The following is a 21,398-nucleotide window of genomic DNA, read 5'->3' on the forward strand; positions in this document are numbered from 1 at the left end:
TTCTCCTTATGTCAGAGGTTGGTAAATATTTACAAATGTTACAAGTATTGATCAGAACAAACATAACAAATAGCCATATACATGAACGGATCGGAGCAAGATGGTTTCTTTGCTAAGAGGAGACGTATTGACCCGTATGGATATAGTGAAGAGGAGGATGATACAGACTCTGGAAGTAATATGAAAGATGTGCCGCCAGTGGAGGAAGATAGTGCGATGACTAAGAAGTACGGGATTGGTGCCAAATTGTTGTCAAAGATGGGGTACACGATGGGGAAGGGTCTTGGGAAAGATGGACGTGGTATTTCAGAGCCTATAAAGGCAGAACAAAGACCAGCAGGACACGCAGGTTTGGGAATGTTATCCCAAAAAAGTTATGTCAATGATGCAAATGATATTCGAGAATTACAATATGAAAGCTCATCAGATGATGAAGTGAGAGAGTTAGGGGTTGGTATTGTATCATTTAATAAAAGGGGAACTGAAGTTTTGAGTGTTCAAGAAGAGAATATCGATTTGATTAGAAAACTACGAACGTTAAAAATTGAGAATAACTTGGAGATACCAATTAATGTAACAAGTACCCTTAATTCTGGGAGTAAGATACCCCCTTCCAAGAAATCTGCATTGGAAGATACTGTGAATGAATTATTGGAATTGCAAATAAACTTACAGGCAATTAGTGGACGTCTGAAACCGTTAGAAAATCACTTATCGGAACTGAATATTATGCAAAAATCTTTACAAGAGTTGAGCCAGATGTGGGAGGATAAGACGCAATGGAGGAAGAACCAGAAGCAAATAATCACAGATGTTTTAAAAATACCAGAGGATGATCTTGTTGACAAGCTAGTCTCAGATATAATACTTATCAATTTCCCTGAAGATTTTGCAAATCGACTTGAAAATAATCTTCCCGTTGACCACGAAACGACATCGAACTCTTTGACGTCCCTCATTGATTTACTCCAATATCGAATGGATACGGATCGAGATCGTTTAAACAGAACGCAGACTATTATTTACAAGAAAATATTTCTTCCGATGGAACACTATTGGAAATCCTTTACACCCACGAATGAAACAGCTGTGAAACAGGTGCTAGTGTTGCTTCTCTATTATGAACCGATCTGGAAGTTTATTGGTTGCCAAGATTATATTTTAGAAGTATACATCAATAGCCAACTAGAAGTAGCAATGGAAGAATGGCAAATTGGAGTTTCGGAAATATCTCCAAGGTTATGGTACTTTGATTTTATGGTTCTCTTAGATGAAAAAATACAGAGAAAATTAAAAGATATCATGGAAAAGAAGTGGGAAACCTATTGCGTGTCTTGGAAAGGTAGAACATCTCCCTTAATAGATGAGGCAGATTTAATATTTATTCATGAAATTCTTGGTGATGAAAAGTTTTATGGCGTTAGCAGAGAATGGTTTTTGTTTAAGTATGTGGATGATGTTTGGTATAAGCATTTTGAACCTGAACTTGAATTGGAAATATGGGGTGATATAAAAAGACATGGAGAATTTGCTGAGGAGGAAAATGACGCTGACACTACGTATGCCATGAGCCTATTAATAAAATACCATTATGCATTTCATCCTGATGACTTCCGAATAATAGTTACTTGCACATTCAATGAGATCAATAAAATTCTTTATCAATGGATGTTGTATGGAAAACAAGAGAGTAAAAGGAACGCTATAGAATGGTTCGAGTGGTTAATTCAGAAACTATTTATTTGTGGTCATAATCAAAAGAACATTATATCTCACGAAATCGAAAAATCTAGAGAATTTTTATCAGAGGCCATAGATGAAGATATTTTGATTCCCGTTCATGATGAAAGTCTTGAGTTGGACGAGTTACTCAAGGAAAAGATGAATGAAACTGACGGGAAGACCCAAGATATAACTGAACTTGATAGGGAACCCGAATATACCATTCAAAACATTCCTCTTCGAAAGGTCACTGTAACTTTTAAAGAAGTTGTAGATGATTACTGCCAAAGTCATGGTTTAATATTACAGAAGAGCGCCAATCGGTTTACTATGTTACCTTATGGGAAGGATATGAACTCGTTGGTGCCTATCTTTGATGTGAAAGGGTCCAACGGCCAAAAAATGAAGCATATAGCATTAAAGGATGATATATTATGGATTGAAAATGATAATAATCATGAGTTTATTCCGTCTTATCTGTGGCAGCTCTAATAAATATTATATATGGGAGATGTTATGTATTTACAAGTAAACATTCAAAAGTTGTTATTAAGTTATTATAGAATTGAATATAATTGTTCAGTCATCGGAAGGTTGAGATGCATCTTCCGCTGCCTCTTGCATCAAACTCTCTTCTATGTTTTCGAAACTTTCTGATTCAACAGGATGGGCTTCTTCTGTGACTGGTGGAGCCAAAGACGCAACTTCTTTCTCAGTTTCAACGGCTTCTTGTGCTTCACCATCTTTTTGCGCCAATGCATCTGCTTCTTCTTCATCCTTTAATTGTTCGGCGTAATGTTCAGGATACTTTCTGAAACAATCTTGCATTCCTTGAAACTTTTCAACACAATCAATACCCTTTGGTTCAGCATTGGAATAAACAAAACAAGAGAAGGCTTCTTTAAATTCTTCACCACAAGGTCCATCGGCCATTCCACCAAGACAGGGGCAATCCCAGTTGATTTCACCAGTTTCCGGATTATAAGCACCTTCCTTCTGAACTTCCTCTTCCTTTTCAGCCATATCCTTATCGACAGCATCAACATCAACAGCCTTGCCTACATGTTCTCCCTCTTCCAAAGTTTCAGAAGATTGTTCCCCTTCAGCTTCCTGTTCCGGTTCCAATTCAGCTGTAGTATCGGTAACCATATCTTGTTCTCTTTCTTCAACAGAAGCATCCTTAGCCTCCATTGTACCTTCCACTTGTTTGACTTCCTTAATTTTCTTCTTCTTAGAGGGGGATTTAACCAAATATATAGCAGTCAAAGTGGCGACAGCAGTCAACGCAAAACTAATGATCTTATCCCTCGTTTGGAACACTGGAGGTTCTTGGTACGTGGGAGGTTCCTCCTGAGCAGGTTTTGAAGTGGAGTACCATAATTGAGTGCTGGTTCTTGTAAGGGGTACCCTCAATAGGCGTGGTCCGGTTCTTACGGTGCAATTGAGCAGCGATGAGGAGACCAATCTTGATTTTACCGATGAGGACACTAATCTACCGTACATGTTTTATTTTAGTGATAAACGTTGCGACTATGACAAGCAGAAAATGCTGTTCTGTTGGTGAAAGTGGTGGTCTTCACTTGAGTGTTAAAATGTCCATTCAATGATTTCAATACTAATTGGATGGAAATTAATTCAAATAACGCGAGGTCCTTTATCGGTTTCGAACACAGGTTTAAGATAATATGTTTTAACAACCAACAGAACTAAACAGGGTAACAGATTTTGAAACTGCTTGCTTCAATTTTTGGGGCAGCCCTGAAATCTGAATCTGTCTTATTTAGTCTCATTTGGGACATAATCAATGCTCGAATAGTTGGAACACTCTAAAATTGACCATTGCAATCGAGTCAACACGCCTCAGTACCCAAATTCAGCTCATTTGTCTTCTAGTGGCTTCGCATCGTCAATTTCTCGAGCCGTTTTCGCAATCGTAGTAGAATAAATTATCATTGTTGATTTGGTGAATACGAAGAACAAAGGGAACAAATCCCCAAGAAGTATAAATCAAGGTACGTCAATTACCCCAATTGATCTGGTGCTTTGTAATTAGACCTAGACATGTACAGAAGCAGCCCTTCAAGAGGTCCTAAGCGGACAAATAAGGAGTCATTACCACTACCGAAACTGCCGCCTTTGAATACGAGAGATGCTTTCATAGATCGTTCCATACATCATGTGGCAACTGCTGACGATACTCTTAATACAGCAATCAGTGATCTTTCCATAGGATGGACGCCCATATCTGAAAACGCCGTGCATAATCCACAAACTCCATCTTCAAGTCATGTTCAATCACCTCCATCAACTGGTCCCAGGACAGGTTCAGCATCCAATTCTAGTAAATACAGGAGTAGAAGACGTCCCCCACCACCACAGACTGTATTATCTGCTGGTGCAATACCGACAACGGCAACGATGGACAGTTCCTTCAGATCATCAAACATGGATACACCTACAAAAATGAAGCACAGATCATTGTTCTCGACTCCAGTACAAAACACAATGGATAATGATGGTTCTACTGCAACGTTACAATCTTCAGAGACTGGCAATTTTGTTGATCAGGACTCTGTAATTTCATCACAATCAGTACTTTCACCAACATCTCCCAGTATACGAAAACATCATCCTACGCATCATCATCATCACCACCATCACCATCATGGGAAAAATGATGACGATATTACTGAGTCATACATTGATAAAATTCTTCCACCGATACCAGTACTTGATTCTATAAATGATTTTTTTGAAGCTGCCATGCCACCACCTTTACTATTGGCATCCACTTCAAGAAATGTCAGTGGTCTCAGTAAGAACTCCGATAGTGTCGAGAGTTATTATTCCGATTCAAATTATACATTTAATAACTCAACCAAAAGACATGCTACTGAATTTAGTTCTCTTCTTGGTGGGAAACCTTTGCAATTGGCTCCCAGTATTACAGCACCAACACAACCTTTCAATATTGATCTTTTAGACGAAAATAAATTATACCAATGTTATTCCGTATTCCACTTGTCTGATATTTATGAGTGGATCCTAAAGATATATTTCGAATGGTTTAATGAATATATCTTCGGTAAGATAGAATTTTATCAGGTGGTTCAAAGACTATTAGAATTCCAGTTATCAACTAGTATAAATCAAGATATTATCGACTCAAACGTAGATATGATTATAGAATCACTCATATCCCAAAGCGCCATTAGATTTGAACAAAACGATATAGTGGAAACGGAAGACTCTGTTGAGGATTTAGTAATTATAGTCGCAGGTTTAGACGTTCAGGGGGTATTTACTCAACTACTTCCGTGTTATTCCTTCGTGGATACCGATTATCACTCTTCAAATACAGCTTGTACGCAATGTTACTCATATTTGTGTAACCATACTTCCTCTTCAACAACTTCCTCGACCACAACACCAATCAATGGTCCAGTAAAGAAAGATTTGAAGATATCTGAAATTATAAACAAGTCTGTAGGCGTTTGGACAGAATATTGGCATTTGACACCAAGTGATCTCCGAGATATTGAGCCCCGAGAAATTCAAAGACAGAGCTTTATTTTCGATTTAATCATCTTAGAGGAACGCTCATTAAATATGGCTAATGCTGCCATTGAAATTTATGGAAAACGGTTCCATCCAGATCTATTGCCAAGCGAACCAAATTTTTCTGAATTGGCCTTTGATGTTTTCGTACCTTTGATTGAATTGCACAAGGAATATCTTCTTTCTCCAATATTTTGGAAGATCAAGACAATGGGAAAATTTATTGATGGTATCGGAAAGATATATTCTAAATGGTGTGAGCAAGCACATGATATCTATTTGAAATATGCAACGGCAATGGCTACAGTACATGAAATTATAACATGGGAAAAGGCACATCACACTGAATTTGCCAAATGGTTAAATGAAATTGATAATTCTCCCGAGATTAGCAGATCTAAAATGTATTATGATGTAATTTTCTTTGGTGGGTTTTTCAAATCTCTACAAAATATGCCCTTAACATTACAATCAATACTAAAGAACACCGATCCTAATGTGGAAGATTACCTCTATTTGCAGAAGGTCATTAAAGATATTGAACGATTGAGTAGTCAGGTGGATAAAGCACATGGGGATGCTATCGATCACAGGAACTTGATACGGTTTTCAGAACAACTAGTTGTAAATATCAATTCACATCTTGGTTACTCTAATTTATCTAAAAAGAATAAAAAGATTCCTCATGATTCCGATCAAGATAACTTTGATTTAAGATTATATGATCCATCAAGAAAATTATTAATATCCGGTTTATTATTAAGAAAAAGAGATTTATGGCTTGATCCATCACCAATATATTTGGTTCTTTTGGACAATTATTTATTGATAACCGAACGAATTATAGGTAACGATAAGAAAACTATTCGATACAAATTAATAGAAAGACCAATTCCGATGGATTACCTAAGTTTAGAGAAAAGAACGCCAAATGAAGATTCGTCTACAACTTCGTTAATTAAACCCCTTACCTCTCCATTGAGAAAATCAGCAAGAATAATTAATCAGCAAAGTAACGAATCTATTGAAACTAGAATTAATAGTTTAGAATGCTCTTTCAAGATTAGAAATATTGCAACAAATGAATCATTTACTTTTATCACAGAAAGCCAAGATGAAAGACAAAGATGGGTAAATACAATTATCAATACATTAAAGTCAACATCATCTCTACGAGTAAATGATGCTATTAAGCTAGAGGTTCTTAGCGATAACTTTGCATATAATGACAAAGATATACCCAGTAATCTATCAGTTGTTCCCGAGGGTTCTGAGATAGATATGGCTTTGAAAGCTCACCGCCCCACATCAAACTCTACTTTAATTCGGACGACCGTGCTTTGTTCTTTAGAATTCAAATTTGAAGGAAAATGTTTCTTACTGGTTTCCACAAGTGATGGAGTATTCTTAAGTAAAAACAAGCAATGCAAAATGAGGTTTGTAAAAGTCTTACAATGCAATGAAATTCGAAAAATGGAAATGAATTTAAAAATGGGACTACTATTTGTATTAGATGATAAAAAACTGTGTTGTTATAATCTACCGAGCTTATTGGGAGCATACTATGATCCATCAGAATATTTAATCGATAATTGTATTGTAGGGATAGTAATTAGGGACAAGGTCGGGTCATTTAAATTTGCGGATGATTTTGGGAATTCGAAACACTTATTTTATGAAAGAAAGGGCAAGATTATTGTAGTCACACCTGAGTTTGATCAAATTACCAAATCTTTGAAATATTTTAAAGAATACAAACAATATAGGTTACCGGTATTTAACAATGGACTTACAGTTCCTGAGGTCAAAGATATTGTCATCTTCAAGAAATCGTTTATGGTTTGTTCATCCAGAGGTGTTTTCCTATTCCAGGCTGATTTTAACGATATTGGTAACTTGTTACCTACTTTTATAGCAAATGATGGAGCTTTTGAATGTGTAGATAATGAAACTCTCGGTGGTTCATCAGATACCTCTTCCTCCAGTGGCTCTACAAAGCAAAGAATGGCTGAACTTGTTAAAAATGATATCAGTACCAATAAAACGAAGCCTATAACATGTCTACAATTAGGAGACCCGAGAGAATATCTTATGATATATGATGAAGCCATTGTGAGAATGAATGCCTATGGTCAAGTGGTTGATTGGAGAAAAGATATATTGGTACTTGACTTCTATTGTGCCAATGCGACCTTCCACATGGGATATTTAATACTAATTGGGGAAAACCTGTTACAAGTATACAACTTGAATTCAAGAAAGATGAGATTATGCGATGCAATGCCCATCCAGATTATCAAAGGGAAGAGAATAAAGTTAATGAGCATGTCAGAGAATGACGACCCCGTTGTTATCTTGAGCCATCCAAACATCGCCAACAAGCAATTACTGCTCAAATGCAAGATAGGGAAATAACTCCCGGTACTACTCTCAAGGACAATTTACGACCACTATATACATATGTAGTAGATCAATTAATAATGAATAATAATAATTATCATGTTTAACAAGTTGTGTAATCGAGCCTATTAAAGTAAAGGGTCTCGGAAAGGTCATATGGTTGCCTCTCTGCAAATTCCCGACACAGAAAACATACGTCATTTTGGTCCGCGATGCTAATTACACTACGTAACGATACATAAAACAATGCTACCGTGTGGGGTTCTCACTTAATCGATAAACAATAGGAGATTCCTTGGAGTACACGCAAGTTCTCTATCATATGTGAACGATTTAAGAGCACAAAATGTCCTACAGTATGATTCCTCTTGATGAGGAAAGTCAATTACCGGATACCAGTGAAGAACTCGCCAAAGAGCTTATTGAAGAAAATGAAAAGAAATCAAATGTATATATGGCATTTATGAATATGGCTAATAGTATCCTGGGGGCTGGGATTATAACCCAACCTTTGGCGGTGAAAAACGCCGGTATTCTTGGATCCATTATATGTTACATATTGTTAGGGTTTATTGTTGATTGGACTCTGAGGCTACTTGTCATCAACATTACTTTATCTTCGAAGCAAACATATCAAGACACAGTGGAACATGTCATGGGTAAGAAGGGAAAATTTCTTATTTTGGGTTGTAATGGATTATTTGCCTTGGGCGGTTGTATTGGGTTTTCCATTATTATAGGTGATACAATACCTCACGTTTTGAGAATATTTTTCAATTCTGAAAAGATAACAAGGAATATGGTTATATTTTTAACAACATTGTTTATATCCTACCCTCTCTCTCTTCTAAGAAACATTGCCGCTTTATCGAAGGCATCATTTTTGGCCCTGGTTAGCATGGTCGTTATTGTATTTACTGTCGTGATCCGAGGACCTGCCTTACCGTCAGAATTAAAAGGGGAACCACTATCACATTCTTCCCTATTCTTTTCGCCTTCACTCTTCAAAAGTCTCTCTATTATTTCGTTTGCTCTGGTTTGCCATCATAATACTTCGTTCATCTTCCATTCGATAAGAAACAAAAGTCTTACCAAATTTACCAAATTGACTCATATCAGTGTCTTTATTAGTGTTGCTTTTTGTATGTTAATGGGGTATTCCGGCTTCTTTATATTTACTGATAAGACAAAGGGCAATATATTAAATAATTTCCCAGCGAAGGATAATATAATAAACATTGCTAGAATATGTTTCGGGTTCAACATGTTAACAACCTTCCCATTAGAAATTTTTGTTCTAAGAGATGTTGTTGCGGTAATCCTATTAGAATGTCATCTAGTCCCCTCCGAGGAAAATAATCCATTATTACCTTACCTTTCAAGAAAATGGCATTTTTGCATAACTACAGGTTTAGTTTTCCTTAGTATGGGTATATCATTAATGACCTGTAATTTAGGTGCACTATTTGAATTGATTGGTTCTACAACGGCGTCAGTAATGGCCTACATCTTACCGCCATATGTTAACCTACTATTACGCCAACAAAGAAATGAATTGTCATTCACTACTAAGCTTCCCCATTATTTCTGCATATTTTTTGGGTTTACAGTCATGATAATTAGTAGCACTGAGACTATTTTGGATGCAGTATTTGGCACAGAGCAGAAACATTGCGAGATTTAAGCGGGCTACCCAAACATTTTCCTTTCTGAGGAATTAAAAAAAAAGAACATTCATCAAATCATCATTTTGTAATTTTAATAAGTGTATGTAATCTGTACTGCATGAATATATTATCGGAATAAGATCTTTTATTTTTTTTAAGTATTGTCTTGTAATCTACATAATATTGTTACTCTCTTCGGGCCATGAACAATTTTGTTAAAATCGCAACGTGGGAATACATGAAATATCACAGAGTTCAACTACAGGGCATCTCTCTTGGCAATTGCTTCACGCTAGCTATTTGACTGTGTTGCTGGAGTATTGTTGCTAATATTTTCTCTAAACCTGTGTAACTTATTTCACTGGTTGTCTAATCCACTTTTACCCCATTGTGCTAGGAGAAAGCGTCGGCTACATATCATCGACTAGGTTCCTCATTATACGATGTCAAACGATAATAATCCGACGAAATCTGGTCCAGAAAAGGAGTCTTTAGATTCTAGTAGAAAAGGCTCGAATAGAAAAACGGGGTCTAAGAAGAGAGGTGATTCGAAGACCAGGGGTAGATCCAATAATGCTGTTCAACGAGGTCGATTGAATAGACCAAATGCATACCAAAGACAAAAGAATGATGTTGGAATGCCACCTGATCTAGATTTATCTATTCAAGAAGAGATTACTGGTGGTAATTTCAAACTACGAGGCAGAAAGACTCAAGTATCTATTAATCATCTGCTTGAATTTCAACTTCCGGAGATTGAAAGACAACGGGAACATATAAGTAATAAGAAAGCGTCAAGTAGGCATAGTAACTCAGATCAACATGCTCATTTACATGGTGATTCTTTTATTAATGCTAATTATAAGTTGTTTGTTAATGATCGAGCCGACTATAGAGAACAGAGTAATGATCCGAATAAATTAGTTCCTGAAGAAAAAATTATTAGAGTTGTGGTTCCAAAGGGTCAGAATTGTCCCATTTGTTTGAGTGAGGAGCCTATAGCTCCAAGAATGATAACTTGTGGTCATATATTCTGTATGAGTTGCTTAATTAATTTCTTTTCCATCGAGGAAACAATCAAGAATCCCGAAACTGGATATGTAAAGAAGAAAAAATATAAGGAATGTCCCTTATGTGGCAGCATTGTACGTCGTGAAAGAGTGAAAGCTGTTTTGTTTGAAGATGCATCTATATACAAAAGTCATGACAAAAAGCCTACACCTGGGTCACTTACCACTTTACAATTAATGTGCAAGCCTCATGGATCAGTATTAGCGTTACCTGTTCAATTAAAATTAGACCCTTTGCAAGTGGGTGACTTTCCACCATTAACTTGCAAAGAACTAGAACCCTATGCTCGTATCATGAAATGCGATAAAGAACAATCAGTTAGGTTTTTCCAAGAAGATGCTGAAGCGATAGAAACACAGAATGAAATTGATAAGGCACTTTATGGAGGTAATAATAAATACGTAAAGGAAGCATTAGCTGAAATTGATACTCAAATAGCAACTATTCTCTCTGAGGAAGATTATGAGGATACAACGTCAATGATCAAATCGATGGAACGATTAAATATCGATCTTCCTTCCAAATATGATGACTCTACTGCATATTTCTTTTATCAAACATTTTTCCAGTCGTCAACGAAATTCTTTTTATCTCCTATGGATGTCAAGATTCTACTTACTACATTCCATAATTATTCTGCATTCCCTGAGACACTACATGCGATGGTAGAGAACGTGTATTATGGCACCATAGTAACAGAATCATTTATCAATCGTTATAAATATATTGGACACCTACCAATAGGAACAGAAGTTGCCTTGATTGACATTGATTGGCGGTCTGTACCTTCTATCCCAAAAGAAGTTTATGATCAATTTGCAGTTGAATTGAGGCAACGTCGTCGTAAATTCAACATGAAGAAGCAAAAGGAGGATAAACAAAAGAAAATATATGAAAAAATGCTTGAAAAAGAACAGGCAGAATTTTATAGGCGAGAAAACAGTAATTTCCCTTACCAGGATGATTTTGAAATTGTGAATAGTTATAATTCAATACGAAGCTCACCTGTCGTTTTGGATTCCCTGGGGCCTTCAGAGACAAATTTAAACGAAGATGAAACTAGTAACGTTTCCAAAAAAAAGTCATACAAGGAGAAAACTATTTGGGGTACGTCAATATCAGTGACTCCTAATGACAAAATTATCAAGGAAAATCAAGAATTTGAAGAAATGCTACTAAAGAGAATGCAGCAAGAAGATGCAAGCTCCGACACTTCCAGAGATGAAAAAACTCAAGGCGGTAGTCGGAACGGGAAGAAGGGCAAGAAGAAGGGTAAGATCATGCTTTTCAGTAACAATAATCACCAATTTAAATAAGACCTAATTAAGTAAACAACAATCATAATAGAATCGTCAAACTACTGGCAAGTTATAACGTTATTCACTCACTAAATAACCGCAGCGGTTTTCGGACCGCCTCGAAAAAATACAACGACGACAACAAACAATGAAATTTGTCAAGTTTACAGATCTGGACAGGTTGGCAAGTAGACAGCAACCAGTCAGCAAACTTATCTAGAACCATTCTCTTACACAAACATGAGTGGTAAATTTGTCCGTGCATCCAAATATAGACATGTCTTTGGGCAAGCAGTCAAGAAGGAATTGCAATATGAAAATGTCAAGGTGACCAATAATGCATGGGATTCCAATGTCATTAAGACAAACGGGAAATTCATCTCTGTGAACTGGAACGCCTCTGGTGGTGGTGCATTTGCTGTGATTCCAGTTGCAGAAGTTGGGAAGTGCCCAGACCAAGTTCCCCTATTTAGAGGCCATACTGCTCAGGTTTTAGACACTGATTTCGATCCATTTAATGACCATATCATTGCTTCAAGTTCTGATGATTCCAAGATTGGAATCTGGAAAATCCCAGAGGATTATTCATTTCAACATTACCTCGACCCTGATGGAGAACCTAAGAATATTAAGCCGGTGAAGTTTTTGTCTGGTCATTCTAGAAAGGTTGGTCATGTTTTATTCCATCCAGTCGCTGAAAATGTCCTTGCTTCATCATCTTTGGACTATACTGTCAAGTTGTGGAATATTGAGACAGGCGAAGCCGTGATCACTTTGAAGCATCCAGATATGGTTACTTCAATGTCCTTTTCATACGGTGGGAATCATTTAGCTACAGTATGCCGTGATAAGAAATTAAGAGTATGGGACATTAGAGAGGGTAAAATTGTTAGTGAAGGCCCTGCACATGCAGGCGCCAAGAACCAGCGTGTGGTTTGGTTAGGAAATTCCGATAGACTGGCTACCACTGGGTTCTCCAGATTAAGTGATCGTCAAATCGGTATTTGGGATGCATTTAATTTGGAAAAGGGTGATTTGGGTGGATTTTACACTGTGGATCAATCCTCTGGTATCTTGATGCCATTCTACGACGATGGGAATAAAATCCTTTATCTGGCTGGTAAAGGTGATGGTAATATTAGGTATTATGAATTTCAAAATGATGAATTGTTTGAATTATCTGAATTCCAATCCACTGAAGCTCAAAGAGGGTTCGCTGTTGCACCAAAGCGTATGGTCAACATTAAGGAAAACGAAGTATTGAAATGTTTTAAAACTGTGGTTGATCAACGTATCGAACCAATATCTTTCCACGTCCCAAGAAGATCCGAAGAGTTTCAAGAAGATATTTATCCTGATGCACCATCCTCTAAACCAGCTTTGAGTGCTGAAGAATGGTTTTCTGGAAAATCTGTAGGGGGACCTATCCTTGTTAGTTTAAAGACTGTATTTGATGGATCTGCACCATTATTTCACGATGCCAAGAAGGAAACCACACCAAAGCCTAAAGAGGAAGAAGTGAAGGAAAAGACTCCTTCAACGAAGGAAACTTCAACACCAAAACAAGAAGAAAAGCAAGCAAGTCAAGAAGCGATTAAGAAGAATTCTCCATCTCCCTCAGTAACTCCAAGTGCTTCCACTTTGGGAGATGTATTGAAAGCTGATAACTCTGTCGATAAATTATTGCAAAAGTCGTCAACTTTAGATTCAATTAATGCTGCTGAGGATCCTTCAAAAGATACCTCCAATTGGGATGAAGAAGATGATAAACCAGCACCAGTGGAAATAAGCAAACCCATTGAAAAAACACCTTCGCCTAAGAAGGAAGTTAGTAAACCTGAACCGAAAGTAACGGTCACCCCACAACAAGAGAAGAAAGAACCAGTATCAATAGCAACCGATAGAGTAGATGCATCCTCCAAGTCTGTTGAAACTAAACCAACTGCTACAGCAACAGTAACAACCGGCAAATCTCTTGGTTTGAAGCAATCAGTGGAAAAATTATCAGAACTGGTGCTACACCTAGAAGATGTAATCGCCAAGTTGAACCAAAGTAACATTCAAAAGGATGAACGTCTACGCACTTTGGAAACTAAAATTGATATGTTGCTGAAGGACAATAAATAGACTATCGGACAGTGGCAAATGTCTTATAAAAATATAATAAACTTACTGTCTATATAATGTTTATATAACCTAATGATACATGAAATTCAGACTTACCTCAATCACTATTTACGGCCACCCTACAAAGTAAAGTCGCGTCTGAAAAATGTTTGATGATCTATACGTAGGGATTTTTGGCGTTTAGCTTTGGTCATCTCATCTCTCGTGAACAGCAAAGCAAACTGTGTTTTGAAAGAGTACCGTACGTGTTGCACTTCTGGTTAGTTCATAGAACCAAGCCCCCCAGTTTTTAAACTTTGATCGTGGTGTGTCATCCCTTATTCAACTACTAACCATATTTGCAATTATTTAATTGAGTTTGAGATAGAAGGTATTTTACCCATATTAGTTCAATTAGATTGTTTACTGGATTTCTAGAAACGATCTACATAGTGCATACCATATTTTTGCATTTTCTTTGTCTATATAGCTGTAGTCCTTAAAAAAGCACTTTTCTTTTAGTACAACAACCCATAATGGATCCAAATCCTGCTTTAAGTGTTATTTACGAAAGGGCCAAAAGCTATTTACCAATTATTGAAAAGGTCTATGCGGGAACCAATACCACCATTCCAGAAGCCAATTTACTTGGAGATCTGCTACAATTACTAGCGGAACTTCCGCCAAATTTCCATATGTTCTGTGACCCAATTCTTGAGCCCATATCGATCTTTTGTCTGACAATATTTTCATTTAATGAACAGGAAACTGTACAATGGTTAAAGAATAAATTTAATCCTATCCTATCTCAATGTGATAAGTGTGTTTTAAATTTTGCTCGAGGAAAATGTAAAATGTTGCAGCATTTTGCAGTTCAAAGACATGTGCCGCATGAACATGTCTCTAAGTTCCATGATATCGTATGTCTTTGGAGAATTGAAGCGTTGTTGCCAACCCTACGAAAAATATCCACTAATGATAACACAACTGTTTCGATTACTCCTGAAATTGACATGGCGATGTTCGAATGTCTGGCGAATCCTCATATGATGAGATTGAATAAAGGTTTCAAGTCTCTCTTTGACATAATATTCAAGTTTTTTTATTCTTCAAAACGACCATTACTCGATGTAGATAACCAGTCTTCCCTGCATACATTTTTAGCTGGTATTATTTATTGTTGGTGTGAAGGTACTAAAGAACAGATGAACTGGTCAAAAGCTTACTTAACATTAAAACATCGTAAGATGGAAACGATACCATTATCAGAATTTACTGCTGATCTACTAGAAGAAGTCAATATTCATGTGCTTTTCTTGCAAAATCCCAATAATTGGACTAATGTCATAGTTGCTCAATTTTGGTCAAGATTAATACCTATTTTTGGATTATTTGATAAAGACGTGTTCATGGAATATTTTCTTGTTCCCAAGAACATTGAATCTTTGAAAAAATCATTTGGTTTCCCTATAGAGTCTATTTTCAAATTATGGTACAATCATCTTGGTAGAGCTTACACAGATAAACCATTAGATTTTCTTCTCAGAGCATTGAATATGTTTGTTGAAAAATTTGGTTTTGAATTTTGGTCAACTATTGAGCCTTACACCTTCCACAGTATCTTGGATATTATTTTCGATAGAGATACCTTTGCTATAAAATTGATTAGAATCCAAAGCAATGAAATTCCTGAAAATGACATAGAAACATTATTCTCATTAACAGGTTCAGTAACGGATTTATTATCATGGACACTACCGTTTTACCATGCATTAACTCCATCGAAGAGAATCCAGATGGTGAAAAAGGTTTCTATGGCTTTTTTGCGCATAATTTCCACTCAAGCCTCATTGAAATCAATTCCAAGAGCTTGCTTAATGAATTCTTCCACAGCTTTGCTTCGTGCCGTTTTGGTTATTAAAGATGAAGAAAGAGCTACTTTATACGTTAAAGATGATTTTGAAACTATATTATTAACGAAAACAGATTCACGAGCACTTTTGAACGATCCTGTCATTCAAGATATTTTCATATATTCTGCAGCAAAGCCAAATGAATTTTATCCTGGCTTGGGTGATTCTGCAATGTCAGTATCTATTTCAACAATGATGGTTCTAGCAGAGTGTGTCAATTTTGACATATTACTGTTGTGTGAACGCACTTTTAAGCTTTATTCAGGAAAAAATATTGGTGAACTTCCATTCACTCAGACGTTACTAGATAACCTTACCAAAAAAGTTGATCTTCGTTCATTCCATGATGGTCCTTCGTTGGCGAAGCAGTTGTTAGTTGCGTTAAAAAATATTAACGGGCTATTAGTTATTCCCAGCAAGAGTCCGATAGTGCAAAAACATAATGTTTACATTGAAAATTTTTTAGCACAAGCAACTAATTTGATCGAAAAGTTTACTGATATTTTACCTACCCAACTTGAAAAAATTTTGGCAGATTCAAATGCGTCTCAAGGATTTTGGGCGTGTATATTTTCATCCAATACCAAACTTTATCAAGCCGCAACCAATATCCTCTATGAAACATTTGATGTAGAGGGCAGATTAGAGGGTATCCAAGCAATATTAAGCAATAATTTGACATATCACATAAAATCTGTAAATATTGTCTTAGACCAGTTGATCAAATGTGAATTTTACGAACCTTGTCCAAGGGCAATTAGAGTTTTGATGGATATTATCAGCGCCTTTGCAGATCCAATTAATGGTATTTTTTCTAACTATAACACGTTAAAGAACGATACCACTGATGAGGAAATGACAAAATTTTGGCAATTATCATGGCAATTTTTGGACACAATTTACCGCTGCACTTTGAAATGGGCATCTAAATATGAGTACTCTGAATTAGAGAACTTTACTAAGGACACCTTAGAATTAAGTAGATCATTAGTTGACTCGTACAGGGAATTTTCAGATGTCTTGACGAATAATAAAAGAGACTTATTTCAAAGTGTCTTGAACACTTTTAAGAATATGCTTTATTGGCTGAGATTAAGTGATGATTCTCTGCTAGAATCTTGTGTGAGATTAATCATAAAAGCATCCGAAATTGCCCACGAGAAGAAAATACGTTTTGAAGACACTCTTGTTGAGAGCATTGCCAAGTATGGGTCAAAATCGAAGAAATTTTCCAATAAGTTATCTGATGCTCAAAGTCGTGAGATTTTGAATATGGCCAAATCTTTCAATTCTGATATAACGAATAAAATAATAGCAGAGGCTGAGGCATACCATGAGGGAAAAAGATTAGGGCATCCTGTTATCACAATACCGTCAAGTCCATCTCCATCTCCAACTCCAACTCCAACACAAGCGAGGGTTGAATCAAAAGCTGATTTTTTACAGAGAAAAGCTATGTCTTCATCCATACTTGGTAAGCCCAAAGCGTCACAGTCGAAAATTACCTCTTTTGGTACACTTCAGCGTCCTTCCATGTCCAATCTTCATCACCAAAAGCCAACGAAACCTGTGTCACAAATGGAAGTAGCTAGAAGGCAACTTCTAAAAAATAGAATAGTTCATCCACCAAGCGAGTCAGTTTTTAATACAAAACCCACCCGACGTGTAAAACATGAAGAAAGCAGTAGTGATGAAAGTGGTGGTGAGGATATTGAATCTGCTAGAGAATTATTTGCCATAAGTAAGGAGAAGAAGGGCATTCAAACATTAGATATTAATGGTAAAGCCATCAAAAAGGACTCTAAGGCAGACATAGCAAAAAGAGAGGAAGAAAATATGCGGAAAAGATTAAACGTTGATCTTGGGCCGTTATATGATACTATTCTTCAATGGGATTATACACGTCGTCATGACTATCCTGATGCTGAAGGAATCGAGCATTATGCTGACGTAAAAGATCAGTTTGACTCTGCTGCTGAGTACCAAAAAATCATGAGACCCTTGTTATTATTGGAATCGTGGCAAGGTCTGTGCTCTGCCCGTGATAGGCAAGATTCTAGTCCATTTAGTATTATCGTGGGTAACAGAACCGCGGTATCGGAGTTTTATGAAGTTTATGCATCTATGTCCAAGAATGTGCTGCAAGATAGTGGTATCTCCGATTCGGATTTGATTGTTTTGGCATATTTTCCCAATTATAAAAGAGGTGACCGTTTAACTACTGAAGATTTTAAACGTGCAGAAAACACATGTTTGGCAAAGGTTCGTTCTTTCAAGAACGTTAAAGGTGGAAATGTTGATATAACTTTAAGAATTCATCGTAATCAACAGTTTTCGAAGTTTCTAACGCTCAGGTCAGAAATTCATGCTGTAAAAGTGATGCAAATGACCACAATCGAAAGAGAATATCAAACATTGGAGGGATTAGATTACTACGATCTAGTCAATCAAATTATTAAGGCTAAGCCTAGTCCACAAATGACTGTTCCACCTCAAGAAATAGAGTTGGTGAAACAGAATTACAATCTGAATACCTCTCAAGCGGACGCTATTGTCAATACAGTCGCAAAGGATGGATTTTCTTTGATTCAAGGTCCACCAGGGACGGGTAAAACCAAGACGATTTTAGGTATTATAGGATACTTCCTCTCTACTAGAAAAATGCTACCATCAAACGCCATCAAGACTCCTACCAATTCATCCACCTCATCTATGACTATTGACCAAATGTTAAAAAAACAGAAGATATTAATCTGTGCTCCGAGTAATGCAGCGGTTGACGAAATATGTATTAGGCTGAAAGATGGAATCTTCGATAGGAATGGTAAATTATTCAGACCAAATCTAGTGCGTGTTGGGAGGTCTGATGTTGTGAATGTCCAAATTAAAGATCTCACATTAGAGGAATTGGTGGATAAAAGGCTTGCTCAAAAGAACTACGAATTTTCAAATAATCCAGAACTTGAACGGAATTTCAGTGCCGCTGTTTCTAAAAGAAGAACCCTTAGAGCTCAGTTAGACGCCGAAGAAGGTACGCCAACTAGTAAACTTCCCACAAATGATATTGCCAAAATTCAGCTAGAAATTAGAGAACTGAGTAAGCAAATTAACGAGCTTGGACGACAGAGGGATGAAATGCGTGAAAGGAACTCAGTAAACTACAGAAATAGAGATCTCGATAGACGTAATGCACAGGCTCAAATATTGGCATGTAGCGATATTATATGTTCAACGTTGTCTGGGTCAGCACATGATGTTCTAGCTGGTCTAGGGATTAAGTTCGATACAGTGATTATAGATGAGGCATGCCAGTGTACTGAGTTATCATCGATTATTCCCTTGAGGTATGGGGGGAAACGTTGCATTATGGTTGGTGATCCAAACCAATTACCACCCACGGTTCTATCCGGTGCAGCTAGTAATTTCAAATACAACCAATCACTCTTCGTTAGAATGGAAAAGAACACAACACCATATTTATTGGACGTTCAATACCGTATGCATCCAGAAATTAGTAAGTTCCCATCCGCTGAATTTTATAATGGAAGATTGAAGGATGGGCCTAATATGGAGGAAGTCAACATGCGTCCATGGCATTCAACCTCTCCCTTTTCTCCCTATAAATTCTTCGATATCGTGAGCGGTAAGCAACAACAGAACAAAAAGACAATGTCTTATATTAATATGGAAGAAATTCAAGTCGCTCTAGAATTGGTGGATAGTTTGTTTCAGCAATTCGAGAATAGAATAGACTTTACAGGTAAAATAGGTGTTATCTCTCCATATAGAGAGCAAATGCAACGCATGCGGAAAGAGTTCCTTCGTTATTTTGGAGGGACTATTATGCAGTATGTTGATTTTAATACAATCGATGGGTTTCAAGGTCAAGAGAAAGAAATAATCATTATATCATGTGTTCGTGCAGATGATACGCAATCTAGTGTCGGCTTCTTAAAGGATTTCCGTCGTATGAACGTTGCTTTTACAAGAGCAAAAGCAAGTTTGTGGATCCTTGGGCACCAACAATCTTTAATAAAAAACAAACTTTGGAGAGATCTTATTATCGACGCCAAGAATAGAAATTGCCTTACAACTGCCTACTCAGGATTCCTTAATAAGAAAAACACCAAACCCCAAGAAATTCCTAAGAAATCATTACCAAGTGGAGCTGAAGAATTTGATTTATATAATCCTTCTTTAAGAGAGTATCTACCTACAAATAAATCAAGTGATAGTGCTGTTTCTTTAAAGAGGGTCAGCGATGATTTAGGTTCGTCGGAAACGTCACATTCGAGTAAGAAACCCAAGAAAGATAAGAAGCATAAGCATTCTGAAGCAAAAGCAAATAAGGGCACTGAATTAAAGAAAGCTAAGAAGAATAGAGAAAATGAAGTGACAAGTGATAAGAAAGTAAAGAGCAAAGAAATGGGTGAAAGTGAAAAGAAGGACAAACACAAAAAGGATAAGAAGGTGAAGAAGGAGAAAAAAGAAAACTCCAATAAAATACGAACAAAGGAAAAATTGTCAGACAAAATAAGTAAATCAAAAGAGGAAAAATTCACGAGTAAATCAAGTATATTTAAAGAAAAATCGTCTTTGAATGACACCACGTCAGGAACCAAAAAGAAATCGTCTATCTTTGGGGGACCAGAATTGACTAAATCATCTGAAAATACTGGACCGTATATCCGAGAAACGAAGAACACCACTATTGGAAGAAGTCAAAAGAAGAATAGACATGTGTCATTCCAGGACGAAGTTACTATAATTCCTTCTAAAACTTCATCACGTGAAACTATTTCAATGAAGGATTTCAAGCATCTAAAAGAATCAACTGCTCAAAATATTCGTTCAAAATCCCCCCCTCCAAGAAGCCCTGTGGCTGATAATGACGCTTACGATCCTCTGACAGTAAATCCCGGGAAGTTGAGTAAAAAAGATACAGCGTCATCTAATGAACTTGGAGATACTCCAACTAATCATGGAGGTATGATAAACGCAGATATAACTGGATCAGTCCCAAACTCTAATGCAGCTAATTTCAACTCAAACCCCTTGCCACAAGATCCTAAATCTAGCAATGGCGGGAAACCTTTGCCTAGTGGGCCTTCACAGGGACTAAATATGGCGTTACTTCCAAAATCTCCCGCATCACATAAATTGCAAGAGCCAACAAGTCACCAAACCCGCTCAATACCTATAAATGCTAAGAACTTTTTAACAGACCCTAGTGAACCCGGAAGTGCACAAATCGGCATTTTGCGAGAACCCACTGTTCCTAACGTGCCAATATCGAGTGCAACAGCAGTAGGGTCTTCTGGTGTTGACTCAAACAAGCTAGGTAGTTCAGAAATTTCGACTTCTGCACCAGATGCAACAGTAAACTTAAGTTCGGATTCGTCAATTCAAAATCCAATATCCCAGCCCACTTCTGATCAACTGACCACCAGTGTGCCTCAAATGAAAAGATCATTACCTACTGGACCGGCTTCAAGACATCCATCCAGAAGAACGCCAACTTCTGCAAGTCTCTTTATTCCAAAGAAAAAAAGAATGCATAACCCATAAATGATATCTAATCTAATGGAGCCCAATTTTACATCATCTATATTAATTATTCATTATAGACTTTACTATGAATATATATATATAATTTAATCATT

The 21,398-nt window shown here is 36.8% G+C and overlaps 7 protein-coding genes across 7 annotated transcripts; 6 read left to right on the top strand and 1 right to left on the bottom strand.

Annotated features, from left to right (window-relative positions):
• Positions 1 to 81: 81 nt before the first annotated feature.
• SPP382 (mRNA splicing protein SPP382) lies at positions 82 to 2,214 on the top strand (the record flags this gene model as incomplete). Its single annotated transcript, XM_003678450.1, has 1 exon — positions 82 to 2,214. One exon carries the CDS (start codon positions 82 to 84, stop codon positions 2,212 to 2,214), a length of 2,133 nt encoding a protein of 710 aa, XP_003678498.1.
• An 87-nt stretch (positions 2,215 to 2,301) lies between these two features.
• Positions 2,302 to 3,225, bottom strand: NCAS0J01820 (coiled-coil-helix-coiled-coil-helix domain-containing protein; the record flags this gene model as incomplete). Its single annotated transcript, XM_003678451.1, has 1 exon — positions 2,302 to 3,225. One exon carries the CDS (start codon positions 3,223 to 3,225, stop codon positions 2,302 to 2,304), a length of 924 nt encoding a protein of 307 aa, XP_003678499.1.
• A 558-nt stretch (positions 3,226 to 3,783) lies between these two features.
• On the top strand, positions 3,784 to 7,695 carry TUS1 (Rho family guanine nucleotide exchange factor TUS1; the record flags this gene model as incomplete). The annotated part of the gene is made up of 1 exon (XM_003678452.1): positions 3,784 to 7,695. One exon carries the CDS (start codon positions 3,784 to 3,786, stop codon positions 7,693 to 7,695), a length of 3,912 nt encoding a protein of 1,303 aa, XP_003678500.1.
• Positions 7,696 to 8,026: 331 nt separating this feature from the next.
• Positions 8,027 to 9,364, top strand: AVT2 (Avt2p; the record flags this gene model as incomplete). Its single annotated transcript, XM_003678453.1, has 1 exon — positions 8,027 to 9,364. The coding sequence occupies one exon, from the start codon at positions 8,027 to 8,029 to the stop codon at positions 9,362 to 9,364; it is 1,338 nt and encodes a 445-aa protein (XP_003678501.1).
• A 426-nt stretch (positions 9,365 to 9,790) lies between these two features.
• Positions 9,791 to 11,734, top strand: MAG2 (RING-type E3 ubiquitin transferase MAG2; the record flags this gene model as incomplete). The annotated part of the gene is made up of 1 exon (XM_003678454.1): positions 9,791 to 11,734. The coding sequence occupies one exon, from the start codon at positions 9,791 to 9,793 to the stop codon at positions 11,732 to 11,734; it is 1,944 nt and encodes a 647-aa protein (XP_003678502.1).
• Positions 11,735 to 11,956: 222 nt separating this feature from the next.
• On the top strand, positions 11,957 to 13,843 carry CRN1 (coronin; the record flags this gene model as incomplete). Its single annotated transcript, XM_003678455.1, has 1 exon — positions 11,957 to 13,843. One exon carries the CDS (start codon positions 11,957 to 11,959, stop codon positions 13,841 to 13,843), a length of 1,887 nt encoding a protein of 628 aa, XP_003678503.1.
• Positions 13,844 to 14,358: 515 nt separating this feature from the next.
• On the top strand, positions 14,359 to 21,303 carry SEN1 (DNA/RNA helicase SEN1; the record flags this gene model as incomplete). Its single annotated transcript, XM_003678456.1, has 1 exon — positions 14,359 to 21,303. The coding sequence occupies one exon, from the start codon at positions 14,359 to 14,361 to the stop codon at positions 21,301 to 21,303; it is 6,945 nt and encodes a 2,314-aa protein (XP_003678504.1).
• Positions 21,304 to 21,398: the final 95 nt, after the last annotated feature.

Source organism: Naumovozyma castellii, chromosome 10 (assembly GCF_000237345.1).
Source record: "Naumovozyma castellii chromosome 10, complete genome".
NCBI lineage: Eukaryota > Fungi > Ascomycota > Saccharomycetes > Saccharomycetales > Saccharomycetaceae > Naumovozyma > Naumovozyma castellii.